The sequence below is a fragment of the Sorex araneus genome, chromosome 3 (genome assembly GCF_027595985.1).
Source record: "Sorex araneus isolate mSorAra2 chromosome 3, mSorAra2.pri, whole genome shotgun sequence".
NCBI lineage: Eukaryota > Metazoa > Chordata > Mammalia > Eulipotyphla > Soricidae > Sorex > Sorex araneus.
This window is the reverse complement of record NC_073304.1, coordinates 74,573,638-74,591,460: the sequence shown is the minus strand read 5'-3', so window position 1 is coordinate 74,591,460 and position 17,823 is coordinate 74,573,638. Positions and strand designations below refer to the sequence as shown.

The 17,823-nt window shown below is 44.7% G+C and overlaps 1 protein-coding gene and 1 non-coding gene across 2 annotated transcripts; both read left to right on the top strand.

The window, feature by feature from the left end:
* Nucleotides 1–2,483: 2,483 nt before the first annotated feature.
* LOC101539154 (olfactory receptor 49) lies at nucleotides 2,484–3,461 on the top strand. Its single transcript, XM_004609690.2, has one exon. It carries the CDS (start codon nucleotides 2,484–2,486, stop codon nucleotides 3,459–3,461), a length of 978 nt encoding a protein of 325 aa, XP_004609747.2.
* Nucleotides 3,462–14,574: 11,113 nt separating this feature from the next.
* Nucleotides 14,575–14,706, top strand: LOC129403975 (small nucleolar RNA SNORA68). The gene has a single exon (XR_008629594.1). It is a non-coding gene; the product is annotated as a small nucleolar RNA SNORA68 (small nucleolar RNA).
* Nucleotides 14,707–17,823: the final 3,117 nt, after the last annotated feature.

Genomic DNA, 17,823 nt, shown 5'->3' with positions numbered 1-17,823 from the left:
CTCCACCTACATCCAATTCCTCTTCTTGGTCTCTCTCCCTTCCTTCTTTCTTCCTTCCTTTCTTCTTCCTTCCTTTCTCTCTTCTCTCAGACTTGGTCTAAATATTATTCATTCTATTAACTACTGATGACATTTATGGTATCACATTAAAATCAGATCCTGCTTCTGTTCTAGAAAGACCAGGATGCATTTCTTAGTCATCTGCACTCAGCTGTGAAGCAGTACCTAGACTAGAGAGCAATATGCAGAAGGGTCTTTTTCAAATTTTTGGTGCATCTAGACAATGTTGGACCTAAAAATACCTGCTAGAGGACAATCCTAGTTATCTCCTCAGAAACTTCCAGCTATTTTTATTCTTTAATAGTTGCCAGCCATGTTAGACATAATGGTAGTTTGTGGGATGACTGGGGGCAGGGGAGACAAAACAAGAAAAGAGGAAATTTTATATTGTGATTACATATATATTCTTATAATTATTATATTCTACAACACTGCCTTTATTCCAGACACCGGAGGCAGGGATTGGAAGGTAGGTACCAATCTTATTCTCCAGGGACTGACAAATAATTCTTACTACAGCTTCGCCTAATAATTAAGCTAATAGTTGATGCTTACGTAAAGAAACTTTTACCTAAAGAAACTTGACTTGGGGGCTGGAGTGATAGCACAGCAGGTAGGGCATTTGCCTTGCAAGCGGCCGACCCGGGTTCAATTCCCAGCATACCATATGGTCCCCTGAGCACCACCAGGAATAATTCCTGAGTGCAAAGCCAGGAGTAACCCCTGAGCATCGCCAGGTGTGACCCAAAAAGAAAAAAAAATAGAAACTTGACTTATTTTTCAGGGTAGACACATCCATCACAGTGCTGGGGGGGTAGGTGGCACGCCCAGCACTGCTGAGGGAACAGATATGAGGTCTCAAGTGTTAATGCCAGGACATGACAGTCTCTACCTCTTGAGCCACATCTTAGACTACAGGCGAAGCTGACTTCTAAAGAGAAATTTTATTAAGTGTTTTGGTGTTTCTTGCTGCTGGGAACACTGAAAAACCCAGCATGAGCTTTGTTTACCAGCTCAAAGTTCAGACAGTTCCAAAATTTTAGAGCATGTTTTTAGGCAGACTCCTGTGCCATCTAATGAGGAAATGCAGCCCCTCTTCAGATGGACCAATTTAAGATGTTTTCACTCTGACTTTGCATATTTGCTGGCCCCTAGAAAAGACCATATAAGTGAGATGTTCCCGACTTCTGAGTGTCAAACACCACCAGATCCATCATTCAGATGTCGAAGTATTTTTAATCAAAAATTTGAGAAAATGTTATTTAAAGTGATTTTTTAGGAAACTTGTTTTAAGGAATGTAAAAAATAGAGACAGACCATAAAGAAAAAGAAAAATAGAGATTTGCCACAACTAGCAAAGGTCAAACCTTATCTCTGACTTTGTGCTCAGAGATCATTCAGGTGCCAAGGATCTAAAACTAAAAATCACTAAAATGATAAATAAATTAATAGACTTTGGTGGGGCTTTTGTGTGTGTGTGCCTCACCAGATTGTACTCAGGACTTACTTCCAGCTCTGTGCTCAGGGATCATTCCCAGCAGTGCTCAGGGGGACCATATGGGGTGCCAGGGATCAAACCCAGGTAGCTACATGCAAGAAAACACTTTACCCACTGTATTATTTTGTTGTTGTTGTTTTTCTTTTGGGGTCACACCTGGTGATGCACAAGGGGTTACTCCTGGCTCATGCACTCAGGAATCACTTCTGGTGGTGCTCAGTGAACCATATGGGATGCTGGGAATAGAACCCGGGTCGGCCGCATGCAAGGCAAACGCCCTACCCGCTGTGTTATTGCTCCAGCCCCTACCCACTGTATTATTTCTCTGGCCCCAATAATAAAATTTTAATAATAAATTTTTTAAATATTTTTTGTGATTAAAACTCAAATGCTCACATGATTTTGTCTTCCTTATAGGTGCATCTTTGTCATTAAAATATGCCTCTTGGGGCTGGATCAATAGCACAGCTGGTAGGATATTTGCCTTGCACACGGCCAACCCAGGTTCGATTCCCAGCATCCCATATGGTCCCCTGAGCACTGCCAGGAGTGGTTCCTGAGTGCAGAGCCAGGAGTAACCCCTGTGCATCGCCAGGTGTGACCCAAAAATCAAAAAATAAAAATTAAATAAAATAAAATATGCCTCTTATCACCTTGTTAAATACTCTTAGGCCTGAATACAATTTTGCCTAGTATTCAGACTGTGATAAGAAAAAAAAAGAAGAAGAAAATAAGGTTTATGCTTTTGCCTCCCAGAAAATCACATTTTCTTGTTCTAACATGCAGACACACCAGGAACTGCAAGTCAGCCTGAGTGGTCAGTGGTGGCAAAGTGTCCTTCCCAGAAAGGACACTTTTCCTTCAACTCATCCCTGTTTTCTTTCTCTTTCAGGTGTCCTCAAATCCCAGAGCATCCAATCTTCTGATGCCGCACCCCTCCGCCTGCCCATCTCCAGCAGAGGACCAAGGGCTCAGAAGGAACCAGACCTCAGTCACTGAGTTCATCCTGCTGGGGCTCTCTGACGTCTGTGAGCTACAGACATTCATCTTCCTGGGGTTTCTCCTGACCTACTCTATCACTCTGCTGGGGAATCTCCTCATCGTGATCATCACCCTCCTAGACAGGCGCCTCTACACCCCCATGTACTACTTTCTCCGCAACTTTGCTGTCCTGGAGATCTGGTTTACCTCGATCATCTTCCCCAAGATGCTAGTCAACATCCTGACAGGATGCAAGACCATCTCTCTAATGGGTTGTTTCCTACAGACTTTCTTCTATTTCTTTCTGGGCACCACAGAGTTCATCCTGCTGGCAGTGATGTCCTTTGACAGGTATGTGGCCATCTGTAATCCCTTACGTTATGCCACCATCATGAACAAAAGGGTCTGTGTCCAGCTAGTGCTTTGTTCATGGACGACAGGACTCCTTCTTGTGATTGTTCCCAGTTTCCTTACATTCCAGCTCCCCTTCTGTGGCCCCAATGTCATTAATCATTTCTTCTGCGACAGCTTCCCCCTTCTGGAACTCATATGTGCAGACACGAGTCTGATTGAGTTTCTGAGTTTTATAAGCGCCATCATCAGCTTACTGGGCACACTGTGTGTGACGGCCACCTGCTACGGCCACATCCTGCGCACCATCCTGCGCATCCCCTCAGCCAAGGAGAGACAGAAGGCCTTCTCAAACTGCTCCTCCCACATCATTGTCGTGTCTCTCTTCTATGGAAGCTGCATCTTCATGTATGTCCGGTCAGGCAAGGATGACCAGGGGGAGGACAGGAGCAAGGTGGTGGCCTTGCTCAACACCGTGGTAACCCCCATGCTCAATCCTTTCATTTACACCCTGAGAAACAAGCAGGTAAAGCAGGTGTTTAAGGAGCAGATAAACAAACTCTTCTCATAAAGCTGTGGGACTCATGACTGAAGACTGTATTCCTATACTAACTAAGGGAAAAGGAGGTCTTGGCAAGAAATTGAGCTTTTCTCAGTCAAAAAAGACTCTGATGACATGTCTGTGGGCTGTCAGTCACTATGTAATTTGGCATAAACTTGGAAGCATTAAGGAACTGCATAGTATTTTTTTTTAACATTTTACTCACAGTGGTATACAATGATAGGGTTTCGTGCATATACGATGTTCCAAAACCATAACCTCCATCAGAATGTCTGCGTCCCTCCACTATTTTCTCAGGGTCTACCTCTCAGCCACTTGTCCAAACCGGTCTCATCGCTGTCTAAGCTCTGTTCCAGAGACCAGTTCTAAGATTCTATTGCTTTGAGCCATTTTTCATCACTTGACTGATATTTCTGTTGGTTATGAGATTTGAATATCTCTGTTTATTCTGTGTTTTCTGCCTGGTTTCCCTACAAGACTCAGGTGCTTTGAGGGCAAGATATAGCTCTGTAATTTACTATAAAAAATTAAGCTGGGGGGACAGGGAGGAGGGAGATAGGGGGAAAAGAAATTAAGCTGGGGCGTCAGAGCCAATGTATAGTGGGTAAGGCATTTTGCCTTGCACACGGTCAACCTAGGTTCAATCCCTGGCGCCCCATGTAGTCTTCAAGCCCACCAAGAGTAATTACTGAGCACAGGGCCAGGAGTAATCCCTGAGCAACACCATGTATGACCCTGAAACGAAACAAAACAAAACAAATAACAAAAAAAAAAAAAGACAAGTGAAGCCAACAACACAATTTTCTTTCTGCAGATTTCCTGCCTAGATCAGTCCTAGGTGGTATAAGAAACATATTTAACTGTAAAAATATTTATAATTTGGGGCTGGAAAGATAGCTCAATGGGTTGAAGCCTGGCTTCCAGAGAGAATGGTTCCCTAAGCCCACCAGGAGTAATTCCTGAGTGCAGAGATAGGAGTAAGCCCTGAGCATGCAAGGTGACATACAAAAGAAAAAATCTCTATGAGTGACTAGAAAAATATTCTCTTTAGGTATCAGATTCCATTTGAGGATAAAGGAAGAAATATAGTGTCCTGTCCCGAGGAACCGGATAATGGGGTTCACGGGGAGAGGGTGTGAAAGTGATAGGGAGAGGGTAGACAAACACACACATACACACACACATATACAGAAAGAGGTGAGCAAAAGCAAAAGCTACTTTATTGTAACTCCAGTGCTTATGTACGCTTAGGTTTCAATCTACTTGTGTCATGGCCTTAAGGTAAAACTAGTAGTAACTAGTGTCACCCGGGGCAACTAGGGGAGATAACAGTAGATATCCAGAAGGCTGATCTATCTGTTCTTGTTGGCTAAACCATTCTGCTCTTGTAAAAATGTACCAGTCGTCCGGTTCTTATGAAATGGCTTTCTCAACCTGTTTATGCAAATGTTTGACCGAAAGCTCTATGCTGAACTCACTACACTCACTACAATGTAGGAACAGTTTTAAATGAACATAGAAAAAGGAATAAAGAACGCACATGCTATGTGTGGTATATAAGGAAACATAGCAAAGAAACAACAAATACCCAAAGCAATAGAAACTTAGAACCGGTCTTTAGTAGAAAGTATATCAAGTTGTGTTGGGGCGGGATATATGATGGGATGGGGGGATGACACTGGCACAGTGGTGGATGAGAGTGGACACTCTGGTGGAGAGATGGTGTTAGACTGTTTTATGCATGAAACCGTGCTATTATCATTATTGTAAGTCAGAGTATCTAAAATGTAGAAATTTAGCACTGTAGCACTGTCGTCCCATTGTTCATCAAATTGCTCGAGCGAGCACCAGTAATGTGTCCATTATGAGAATTATTGTTACTGTTTTTGGCGTGTCGAATACGCCACAGGTAACTTGCTAGGCTCTGCTGTGTGGGCGGGATACTCTCGGTAGCTTGCTGGGCTCTCTGAGAGGGATGGAGGAATCGAACCTGGGTCGGCCGAGTGCAAGGCAAATGCCCTATCTGCTGTGCTATCGCTCCAGTCCAAACTGGTAAAAAGTTAATATTTTTAAAAAATTAAACAAAATAAAATATTATTTTCCATAATAGATCAAAGAAAACAACTCAACAGATCAATGAGTTAAGGATGTAGAGTATATATAGACACTTCATGGAAAAATAAACCCAAAGGATCCATATATACATAAGTGGTAAGACTTCATTTTTTTTTTTTTACTTTTTTGTGTCACACCTGCTTTGGGCTGCATTCCCAAGCAACCCAACCTCCACTACCCAGCCACTGCCATGCTCCAGGCTGCTTTCCAGACACTCAGGCCAAACCTCACACATGAGTGAAGCCCCACAGAACCAGGTAAAGCAGAACTTTGCGACCTTGGACTCCAGGCTCAACAAGACAACACAGCCATGCAACACACCAATAGACACTTACTACTCATTTTCCATAATTTTCACACCATATTTGTTGGGGTTCAAATATGGTGTGAACCATGGGAACACCTGTAAGGGCGATTAGAGGCCGCCCTAAAAGCGTCCATCCCTCTTGGAGAGTCCGGCAAGCTACCAAGAGTACCTCGCCCGCACAGCAGAGCCTGGCAAACTACCCATGGCATATCCGATATGCCAAAAACAGTAACAACAATGGGCCTCATCCACCTGACACCAAAAGAGCCCCCAATATGGCCCCATTATGAAGGATGAGCAAGGAGAGGCTGATAAAATCTCAGGGATGAACTAGACTGCCAAAATTTTGGAAGAAAGACTAAAATGACTGTCTGTACTTTCAATGCACGTACACTGGCATTGGAAGCATTCATCAAGGACCAGATGGTGCAAGCGCAGAAGATCAAGTACGGCATGATCTCTTGGTCTACCAAGACAAGAAAGCATCAATCACATCACTCCATTTTCAAAACTGGAGAACTCTTCCTCAGAACATTCGACAACAGAGGTGTCGGTGGCATTGTCCTTGTCAACATGAACTTAGCCATGAGCATTGATTCATTTGAAAGCCTAACAACCCAAATCAGATGATTATGCTTGAATAGATGTGGCTCACTGCCAGCAGTTTCTATCTTCGTCATCTACGCATTAACATCCAGCTATGATGAAGAAAAAATTGAGAAGTTGTACATGGAGCTGGAGAAGTTCTATAAAGAAGACCACACCTTCTACAAGATCATTGTCCATGATTTTAATGCCATGATAGGACCGAGAAGGCCGCCCAAAAAACTCCACATTGGGACTCATGACCTAGAGTGGAACGAATAGGGTGAGAGATTGTCTGAGTTCATCATGTCAACCAAGACCATGCATGATAACTCACAGTTCCAGAAGGCCAAATCTAAACGTTGGACATGGGGGTCTCCTGGTGGACAGTTCCACAACAAAATTGACATCATATTCAATCGAAGGTTTTGCCTGACTGATGTCACTGTTGTCCCAAAATTCCAAACGGGATTGGACCACCGTCTCCTTCATGCAAAATTTTACTTCACAGAGTGGAGAAAAAGGTCTGCAAAGTTTAAGTTGAAGAAGAGAACTCTCAGAATGACCACCAACTGGGAGTTCTTTGGCACTATTGCGGCAACATGGGAAGATGCTGTTGTTGACAACATCCACGAGGAATATGATCGACTGGTTCAGCACCTCCATGAACTCAGAAGAATGCCGAGAGTGGGAAAGCCACCAACAGACGCCTGTCTTCAGAAACTCTTGAGCTCATTCTCCAACATGGTTTGGCACGAGCCTCAGGCAACCACAAGCTAGCATCCAAGCTCACAAAGCTGTGCAGAGAAGCGATAAAGGAAGACCTCAAGAAGCGAAGAGCATGGGGCTGGAGAGATAGCACAGCGGGTAGGGCGTTTGCCTTGCACGCGGCCGACCCGGGTTCAAATCCCAGCATCCCATATGGTCCCCTGAGCACGGCCAGGGGTAATTCCTGAGTGCAGAGCCAGGAGTAACCCCTGTGCATCGCCAGGTGTGACCCAAAAAGCAAAAAAAAAAAAAAAAAAAAAGAAGCGAAGAGCAGCAGTGTTGGCCAATGAGGCAGAAGCCGGGAAAACTTTCACAACGCTCACCTGTCCTTCACCAACCACAAGACCAAGATGACTGCCCTCCAACATCCTGATGGATCTATAACATCTTCCAGAAAGGCAATGGAGAGGATTATTCACAACTTCTACTCGGATCTCTTTAACAGCTATGTCCACCTGCCCACATACCAAATTCCACAGGATGGATATGTCGTTCCCAACGTCCTCCCTTCCGAAATCTGACACACCATTTAGTTGGTAAATACTCATACAGCACTTGGTCCAGACAAGGTCAGACCTGAACACCTGAAGAATCTGCTGCCAGTACTCGTCAATACACTGGCTCGGCTCTTCATACACTACCTGTTTGTATGCAAGGTTCCGTCCCAATGGAAAACCAGCAGGACCATTCTATTGTACAAGAAGGGAGACATCCACAATATCAGCAACTAGCACCCAATCTGTCTGTTGTCCGTCATCTACAAGTTGTTCACTCATGTCATCATGAATAGAATAGGCATAACACTAGACAAAGGACAACCATGCAAGCCAGCCGGGTTCCAAAAAGGATTCAGCACGATTGACATGTCCACACAGTGACCAAGCTCATTGAAGTTTCTCCAGAGTTCAAGATGCCGCTCTGTCTAACCTTTATCAATTTAAAGAAGGCCTTTGATTCTGTTGTGACTGAAGCAGTCATCAAAGCCCTAGCCAAACCGGGCATCAAACTCAGTACATCAAGATCCTCCTCGAGCTGTGTTACGGATTCACCACCAGGATCTCACCATTGTACAAGGAAGTGATCATTGATGTAAAGAGAAGGGTTCATCAGGGTGATACCATTTCACCGAAACTCTTCAGTGCCACCCTCGAGAACGTCATGTGACAACTAGAATGGGAAGGAATGAGAGCGAAGATAGACGGTCGGCAACTATACCACCTCTGCTTTGCTAATGACATTGTTCTAATAACAACAAACATTAGCCAAGCTGCACAAATGCTGGTCAACTTCTACCGTAAGTGTGCAAAGGTCAGACTGCAGCTGAATCTCAGGAAAACAATGCTCATGAAAAACAAGCTAGTCCCTGACATTCCATTTGCTCTCAATGAAATGAACATCTCCAAATGCAGCAGCTATATGTACCTGGGTCAAGAACTCAACATGAGGAATTACTTGGCGCCAGAACCCACAGGAGGAAGAGAGCAGCGTGGAACGCCTTCAAGAGCATCAAAGAAGTGGTTAAGAGGACGAAGAATCTCCAGCTCCAGGCACATATTTTTGACTCCACCATTCTTCCTGTACTAACGCCTCAGAGACCTGGGCCCTACGAAAACAGGATGAGAACGCTATTCGGGTCGAAAGCTTGGAGTATAACGTCTTACTCAAGTGAGAGAAGGAATCCAGAGTTCTGACTTCCATCAACAATCAAGAATCAGGGATGCTGTCTCGTTTGCCAACTCGTATGCCAAATCAGATGGGCCGGACACGTAATGCGATTCAGAGATGACCGCTGGACTAGAGCTGTTACGGACTGGATTCCACGGGATGTGACGTCAAAAGATCGAGTGGTCGCCCACCTACCAGATGGTCAGACTTCTTCGTCAAAATCCTGAATGAACGGTTTGAGGTTCTTCCTTTTCCTGGAGCGAGCAGATACCATTGGGCTACACTAGAGGGACAAATAGAGACGTTACTGGCACCTGCTCAAGCAAATCGAAGATCAATGGGATGACAAGTGATGACAAGTATCACACCAGGCGATACACAGGAGTTACTCCTGGCTCATGCACTCAGGAATTACTCCTGGCGGTGCTTGGGGGACCATATGGGATGCTGGGAATTGAACACGGGTCGGCCACATGCAAGGCAAACACCCTACCTGCTGTACTATGGCTCCAGCCCCAAGACTTCAATTTTTGATTGTCAGTTTCATCAAATTAAAATAACCATCCTTATGATGATCATGTACGTTTATTTATTATTTGGTTTGCTTGTGGGGGTGTTTTCTTGGGGGGGCCACACCTGGTGTGCCCAGCACTACCCCTGGCAACTCTCCTTTAGAAAGAATGTATTCAAAGGAGCTGAGGGAAATATCCTTTAGAGAAGCCAGCCGTCCATCTTATCCCAGGGTGCTCCAGGTCCTCTTTTGAGAAAGACATGACACAGGGGCTTGAATTACTGCTTCACTGACTCAGAAACTACTGGATTCAAACTAATGACTTCAAAAAACTTTTGTCACTTTTTTAAAAAGAACATAATAATTTTTAGCCCTATCAATTTTATCTTGAAAGTAAATCTTAATATTAACCTCTTCTTTCATCTCTACTACTTCCTAGTTCAACTCCTTCCAGTCAACATCCTCAAGTCAATGTTTTCTCACCCATCCCCCACGCCCCATTTTCAGCCCCTTTCCACACAGTCGCCAGAGTGATTTCAAGGAAATAGAAGCACACCTGAAGATGCTTAGGAAGGTACTACTGGATCTTCACTCAGTGGCAGTGCTCAGGGGACCATATGGGATGCCAGGGATTGAACCTGGGTTGGCTGCATGCAAGTCAATTGCCCTACCCATTGTACTATGGCTCCAGCCCCAGTCAGAGTGATTTTTGTAAACACACTGTAGGGCACAACAGGTATGCCTGAGTATGAAAGTGCCTGTCTTGCAAGCACGAGGCCATCCACACCAACTTGTTGCAATGCAGTGTCTGGAGGCACATACATGGCCATGAAGTACTGAGGCCATACTTGGTTGAGTGCCAAGGATAGCACCAGCAGTACTAGGAATCATCCTCAGTGATGTGGATGAGACTCACGTGAGGAGTCTAATCCTCAGCACTGCCCACATGCACCAAGTATGGCCCCAGTGGCCATGCAGTTTGGGACCCCTCGTGCCATGACTGATTGTGTCCTGACTGGCACACCACAGTCAGGGAGTGTGACTCCTTGCAAGCTCATGTGCAAATCCCACGTTGAAAGTGTGGCAGCCACCAGCCACTCCTTTGTCCAAGTGTGTGAGCACCACAGACAAATGTGTGTGACTCCCAGCCACCACAGCCAAAGCCACCAAGGACAAGGAAAGGGAAATTATTTAATAATGATAATAGAATTAAAATCATTTAAGGAATTTTTCTCATTGCACTGGGTCACTTCCTGTCTAAAATTCATTCACAGCTTCCCTTTGACCTTCCAACAAAGCCCAACACCTTACCTTAACCCTCAGTGGTTACCTGTGGTAGTTTCTTTTCCTAGGAGTGACTCCCCACTTGGCTCCAGCATTTGTCTGGCCCCAGGTCTAACTACTGAGCACAGCTCTTACCCTCAGCACTGCCTCCCAACCAGTGCAGCCCCCTTTCTGGTTCTGGAGCACCCCCATTTTCCCTGTATTTGAAGGTCTTCTTGTATTCTTTTTTCTTGAGAGCTGCTGTCTCCCCGCGGCCCTCACCCCTGCCTGCAATGAATTCAGCTGGTTTTCAGGAGTCCACTTAAATGCACTTCCAAGGGTCCTCTGCCCTGATGATATCCTTCTCATCCACAGTGTCTACCTTTACACCTGCTTCACTGATGACTCTTCAATTACACTTCATTCATTTAATTTTGGATGCTGGAGATCACACCCAAGCCTCACACATGCAAAGCCTATATGCTACTGAGCTGCATCCCTGGTCAGCAGTTGCATCTCTTTCCTTCCTTCCCTCCACTGTTGTCCTTATTGTGTTGGGAAGGTGGGGAGGGCGGTGAAAACAACTTGTTGCAGTGCAGTGCCAGGGGGCACACACTTGGCCATGAAGTACTGAGTCCATACTTGTTTGAGTACCAAGGATGGCACCAGCAGTACTAGGAATCATCCTCAGTGATGTGGATGAGACTGATGAGAGTGCTGTGGAATGCCAGGATCAAACTACTGACTGAAGCATGCAGTCTCCGAACCCCATTCCTGGACCTAGTACTTCAATCTAGAAATAAATATTTCCTCCCCTACTTCACTGTAAGCTTCCTGGATACACAGACTTGTTTAAGGCATAGCTAGAGTTGATGCTCAGTAGGTATTAATGAACCAGACATCATGTGATTGTTAGATCCCTTCATTCGGCTCATGTTATTTCAGTATCAGTCTGCTCCCTACAGACAGAACAAGGTCCTTCTTCATTGCATTTATCTGTCACTACTGACTTAGTCTCTTAAGGGTTTGTTTTCTCAAATCATGAAGCTGGAGCAATTGAATGGAAACATTATTCACTTGTTCCCTGGGGAACAGTCGACTTTTAATTGCACTTCTACCTCAATTACCTAAGTACCATGCAGAGGAAATCTCAGATGAAGGCCTCAGTGAGCTCCACAGTCTAGAAGGCTTTGTGCCAGGAGGACAGACCTCCAGGACTGAAGGCAGGAGCCCGGGGACTACAGAGTGTCAGTCTCTTTTCTGAAACTGCTCCCAGCAATCTGACTTGCAGTGACCGGGAGAATTGTGAAGTGGCCATTGAGAAGGTGAAGTGGCCATTGAGAAGGTGCACTAAATTGCTTATCTGAGGCTTGCTCCTTGCATTCATTCCTCCTGAATCTTGAGTCTGTGAATGACATTTCAGTGAAATCTTCCTTTGAATGAAGTGTTCCTAACTCCAAAGTCCTCGTGAGAACTTCCCTTCTAAATATCCAGCCCGCCCTTAGAAAGAATGTTTCTGGGTTCACCTAAGAAACTATAGTTAGAATCCAGTCCACATTGTTCATGGTATCATTAAGGGAACATTACTCCCAATCTGTAGAGCTGATCATTAATCATAACCAAGGTTTTAAAATATTTCTAAGTATTTGCTTGGTGAGTGCCAAGCCAAAAGACATAACTCAGACGACCTGAGGCAGAAAGAAATTTTATTGCATACAGTGAAAAATGGGAGACAGGAAAGCTAACATTTCAAACTACAGCCTCACCAGACTGCTGATCTGCAAGAATAAACAGACTTTATGGTTTCCTGCAGAGAGTCTCTTGCCCCCGTACCTGGCTGTCTTCCCCCGGGGCCCCTCGAAGGGGCTGTGTTTCAGTTTCCCTCCTGGCCCCTAGCAGAGCTCCCGTGGCCAAAGACCTCCAGAGCCCAGCCACAGCCCCTCTCCACATGTTCGGACGAGCCTCACACATGAAGGAACAGGCAGAGGAACCCAGGTGTGTGGGACCTGGGGCTGAGACCTCCAAGGCTGCTCAGATCAGGACTGGGCCTCTTCTGCCTAGATTCCCCATTTTCCAGTAGCTAGGTGGTCACACCCAGGGACTGCCCCTCGGTGCCATGTAATCCCACCAACGGCCAACATCCAGAGACTATAAACCCAAGCTCCCAGAAGCAACATCTTTTAGCCTACTTCTCCCTCTGGGAGAACCTGGCAAGCTACCCAGAGTTTCCTGCCCACATGGGAGAGCCTGGAAAACTCCCCATGGGGTATTCATATGCCAAAACCAGTAATAATGACAGGTCTCATTCCCCTGACTCTGAAAGAACCTCCTATACAGCACTGTGGGAAGGACAAGTAAAGAGAGGCTTCTAAAATCTCAGGGCTAGGACAAATGGAGACATTACTGAGACCACTCGAGAAATTCGATGATCGATGGGATGATGATGATGGTTTCCTAGTGCCACAGTATCAGGGAGCAAACCACTTATCACATCCCTGGTTCCCTTCACTTTGGTTCCCTGCTTCCTACAGACGTGAGAGCTTGTATCTACAGCAGAAACATCTGGCTCTAAGTCCTCCTGATTTGTTCTGAAAATCGGTTTTCAGGAGACTCTGATATGAGCTCTAATCACAGGAGTAGAGTCTCAATGAAAGGCTAAAGGCTTACTGGTGGGTGGTGCATGTACCTGGCTCATGAGGCCATTTCTTACAATGGGCCCAAAATCAATCCATTGACTGACCAGTATTTATATGGCCAGGGAAGGAGCTCAGTGGTTGAGCATATGCCTTGCTTGTATAGGGCCCTGGGTTCAACACCAGAGATAAATGAATAAACTCGAATAAATGTTTTGAGTATCTGCCATATTCCTAACATTCAATTACTCATTGGTTAAACAAAAATTGATTTTTTGCTAGGTATAGGAAAGTATAAAAATGAGTAAGATGTGATCTCCCATAATTCATTTTTACAAAGACAAAATCACCAGTACAACTGAAGAATAATTTGAGTTAAATGATAAGCACTAGAAAGGAAGTTTTATGGGCTGTCGAGCTCAGAATGGCTAGAAATGGTAACACAACAACTGGCTGGGATGTGGCCAGCAGTAGGAGTATATGCCCTGTATGCAGGAGGCCCTGGGTTTCATTCCCAAGGAGGAGGGGGTGGGGATGGAGAAAGGAAGAGGTGCCTAAAATGAGCTTTGAAAGAAAGTAAATAATAGATAAGCAAAAGAAAGAAAGGAGGGTAGGCACCCCAGGCAGTGAGGCTGTGAGAACAGCTTTGGCAAGGGTTAGAGGCTGAAAAAGCTTGAAGAGCTTTGCTACAGTGAGGAATTGGACAAAATCAAAGAGGCTCTTCATTACAAATAACTGCAATCTCCTGGGGAGGGAACGGTGAAATTTTGATAAGATAATGTGTGGGGGTTATGAGTCTTTTATCTGTGGTAGCTTATAATTAAACCATTGTCTATAGTCATTGTTAGTTAGCTACTGAGAAAAGCCAGTTACCCAGTTACCCCATACTAATGTATAACTTCTTTGTTTTATGCAAAATAGTCAGCTCCAGTCTAAAAAAGGGCTTCGAGCCTCTATTCAAGTGGAAATGAATACCTTCCTCTGGTTGGGTAAGAAAAACCCAGGCTTTAATCACAGGACCTTTCCTAGACACACAGTATCACTCACTTTTTCTCTTTCCCTCAGCATGGAAAAGAGAAGCAAAGCCTCTGTCTGCAGGGAAGCTAAGAGTAAGCCAAGGCCTCTCAGTTCCCATGGACAACAGCATGTAAGCAGACAGTCTGAAATTCCAAAGACAGAAACTGTGGGGGATGTCTGAGATACAGAATACTAAGGAAGGGAAGGAGATGGGCCCCTGAGAGGCATGCTGAGGAAAGGTCAATCATCAGGAAATGCTTTGTCTACAACCTAAGATTTGAGAGAACAGATCAGAATGTAATGGGTCAGTGGTGCCAACAGCAAGTGCATCTCTTTGCCTTTGGGGGGTTGGGCGGTGCCCCTCTGAGTGAATTTGGAGGTTCTACGCGGTTGGCTTTGGGGGGGGGCGCGATCAAAGCGTGGTTTGGAGGGATTCATCAGCCTGAACTGTCTCTGCAAAATCCAAAAAAAAAAAAAAAAAGAATGCAATGGGTAGGAAAAGTTCAGTAAAAAAGAATTAGACCCAAAGAAATAGTGGGTAAGATGCTAGCCTTGCAGTGCCAGAGACCAAACATGCAACATAGGCCTTCTACATGAAGAGCATGTGCTCCAATCCATTGAGTTAACCACCCAGGACCTGATGTTACACTCTGCAAAAGGCAAAAGGAACAGAAATCAAATCAGGAGAGCTGGAGCAATAGTACAGTGGGTAGGAAGACCGAGGTTCAACCACCAACACCCTAGATGGTTCCCTAAGCCCCCGAAGGACCTGAACACAGAGCCAGGAGTAAGTCCTGAGCCCTTCGGGGTATGGCCCCCAAACAAACAAACAAACAAATTAGACCAAGGATTACTGGGGACTGAGGATAGGAAAGAAAAATGAAGAAATGAAAAATAGAACAAAGAGGAAAATTGGGTAGTTATGGAACTCTTCTACAGGTTAATTTTGACTGTTGTAAAGGGCTATCCACATTTATTCAAACACATTCGATTATAGATTTTTAAATAGTATATTTTGCTATATCTAAAGTATAATATGAAATCTAATTTTTCTCCCAAGTTTCAGTTTTTAACAGTTTTCTTCTGTTTGGGGATCCTTACTAAAGAAACAAAGAAACAAAGATCTCTCACCTGAAAGATCACAGTGACTCATAAGTGCTCAATAGAATTTCTCATCAAGACCAAGAAAAGGGGCCCTTGAGGCTGGAGTGATAGCACAGTGGGTAGGGCGTTTGCCTTGAACACTGCCGACCCAGGTTCAATTCCCAGCATCCCATATGGGCCCCCAAGCACTGCCAGGGGTGATTCCTGAGTGCAGAGCCAGGAGCAACCCCTGTGTATTGCTGTGTGTGACCCAAAAAAAAGAAAAAAGAAAAAGGGGTCAGGGATGTAGCTCAGCAGTAGACCCTTGCTTTGCACGTGTGAGATCCTGAGTTTGATTCTGATCACACACACACACATACACACACACACACACACACACACACACACAGAGTAAGAAAGATAAGGTCAGCTAGGAGCTAAAGGTTTGTGACTTCCCCCAAAATTCATATGTTGAAATATTAACCCCCAAAGATGATGGTTTTAGGAGGTAGGGCCTTTGAAAGTGATTAGGTATTATAAGATAAAGCTCTTGTCAACATGAATTAGGTTTTTATTAACTCTTATAAAAAAAAAAAAAGACATCCTACAAGGCCAGGAGAGAGGTCAAATGGTAGAGTATTACCTAGCATGCAGGAAGCCCTAGATTCAATCCTCAGCACTATGTGGCCCCAAGTACTGGCTGGGTGTGGATCTGGCAGCCTCTGAGGATTTCCAAGACTGACCCAGATTCAAAAAAAAAAAAAAAAACATGGTTTTTTAAATTTTAAAGACACCCACAGTGGGGCTGGGGCAATAGCACAGCAGGTAGGGCATTTGCCTTGCACTTGGCCGACCCAGGTTCGATTCCCAGCACCCCATATGGTCCCCTGAGTACCGCCAGGGGTAATTCCTGAGTGCAAAGGCAGGAGGTAACCCCTGTGCATTGCCGGGTGTGACCCAAAAAGCAAAAAAAATAATTAATTAATTAAAGACACTCACAGATCTCCCTCACACCTTCCACCATGTGAGGACTCAACCCTAAAGAGAATTCTCACCTGATCATGCTGGCACATAATGTAGCTCTGCAAGCCTCCAGAACTGTGAGAAACAAATGTCTATCATTTCCAAGCTTTTCAGTCTCTAGTATTTTGCTAAAGTAACCCAAATGCACTGTGACAAAGTCCCCCAACAATTTTCAGGAAATCAGTGGGAAAACTTAATTTGTAGGAAGAAATGCCTTTGTCCCAATCATACAGAAAAACAGAAAGATTAAATTCAAAGATGTTTTCTCAGGGCTGGAGTGATAGTACAGCGGGTAGGGCGTTTGCCTTGCTCGCAGCCAATCCAGGTTCGGTTCCCAGCATCCCATATGGTCCCCCAAGCACCGCCAGAAGTAATTCCTGAGTGCATGAGCCAGGAGTAAACCCTATGCAACACCAGGTATGACCCAAAAAGGAAAAAAAAAAAAAAAAGAAAGAAGAAAAAATGATGTCTTCTCTATCTTTGTCTTTGTTCCTTCTCTCCAAAGGAACAAAGAGACTATGAGTGCAGTATGGATATGGGTACAGAGTGGGCTGTGACCTGCCCGGAACAGTAGAGTTGCCATCCCCACTGTTCCATTGTGAATCTTCCAGTCACCTACTTCCAGCAACTACAAAGTTACAGATCTAAGAACAACTCCACCCTCTCCATCAAGGCTCTAAGAAGCCCCTCCATTTTATAGAGCTAAAATTATGTCCTCCTGGTTTGCTTCTGAGGCACAGGTAGGTATCATGGAATCACATTTGCTCCAGTGCTCTGGCCACAAGTGGTGCCACCTTCCCACTCGGGCCTGGATCCGAGGACTGACTGATAACATTCTGGTTTGTTCCTCCATAAGGTCTGGAAATCATATATTCATTGGAGGACTGAACACCAGGCCCTTGTCTCAGGAGTTCCAGGTGGACAGCCCAAACGTTAATTCTGATCCTGTTTATTCTAGAATGAGGTAGGGGGTGGAAAGTGGAGTTTATGCTGTTGAGGTGGAACAAACATCTGTTTTCAACTAGTTTCTCATGCAAACAAAGAAAAACAAATTTATATTAAAATTTTTACTTGAGACACCAGAGCCACAGATAGTACAGGAGTAAGGTGCTTGCCTCACATCCCACCAATTCAAAACCCAGACTAATCACATATGGTCCTCCACCTCACCCTACCAGCACTGCCACTGCCAGGGCTCACTCCTGAGCACAAATCCATAAATTTCCCCTGAGTGGTTATGTGCTAATCTAACCACTCCCTCAAAAACAAAATTAATGAAAAATGACTTGAGAAATCTTTTTTTAATTTTTTTAAATCTTATTGAATCACCGTGAGATAATTACAAGTTTCCATATTTGGGTTACAATCACACAATGATCAAACACCCATCCCTCCACCAGT

Excerpts from the sequence above, each read along its gene's own strand:
- LOC101539154 (XM_004609690.2), top strand. The coding sequence starts at position 2,484 with ATGCCGCACCCCTCCGCCTGCCCATCTCCAGCAGAGGACCAAGGGCTC.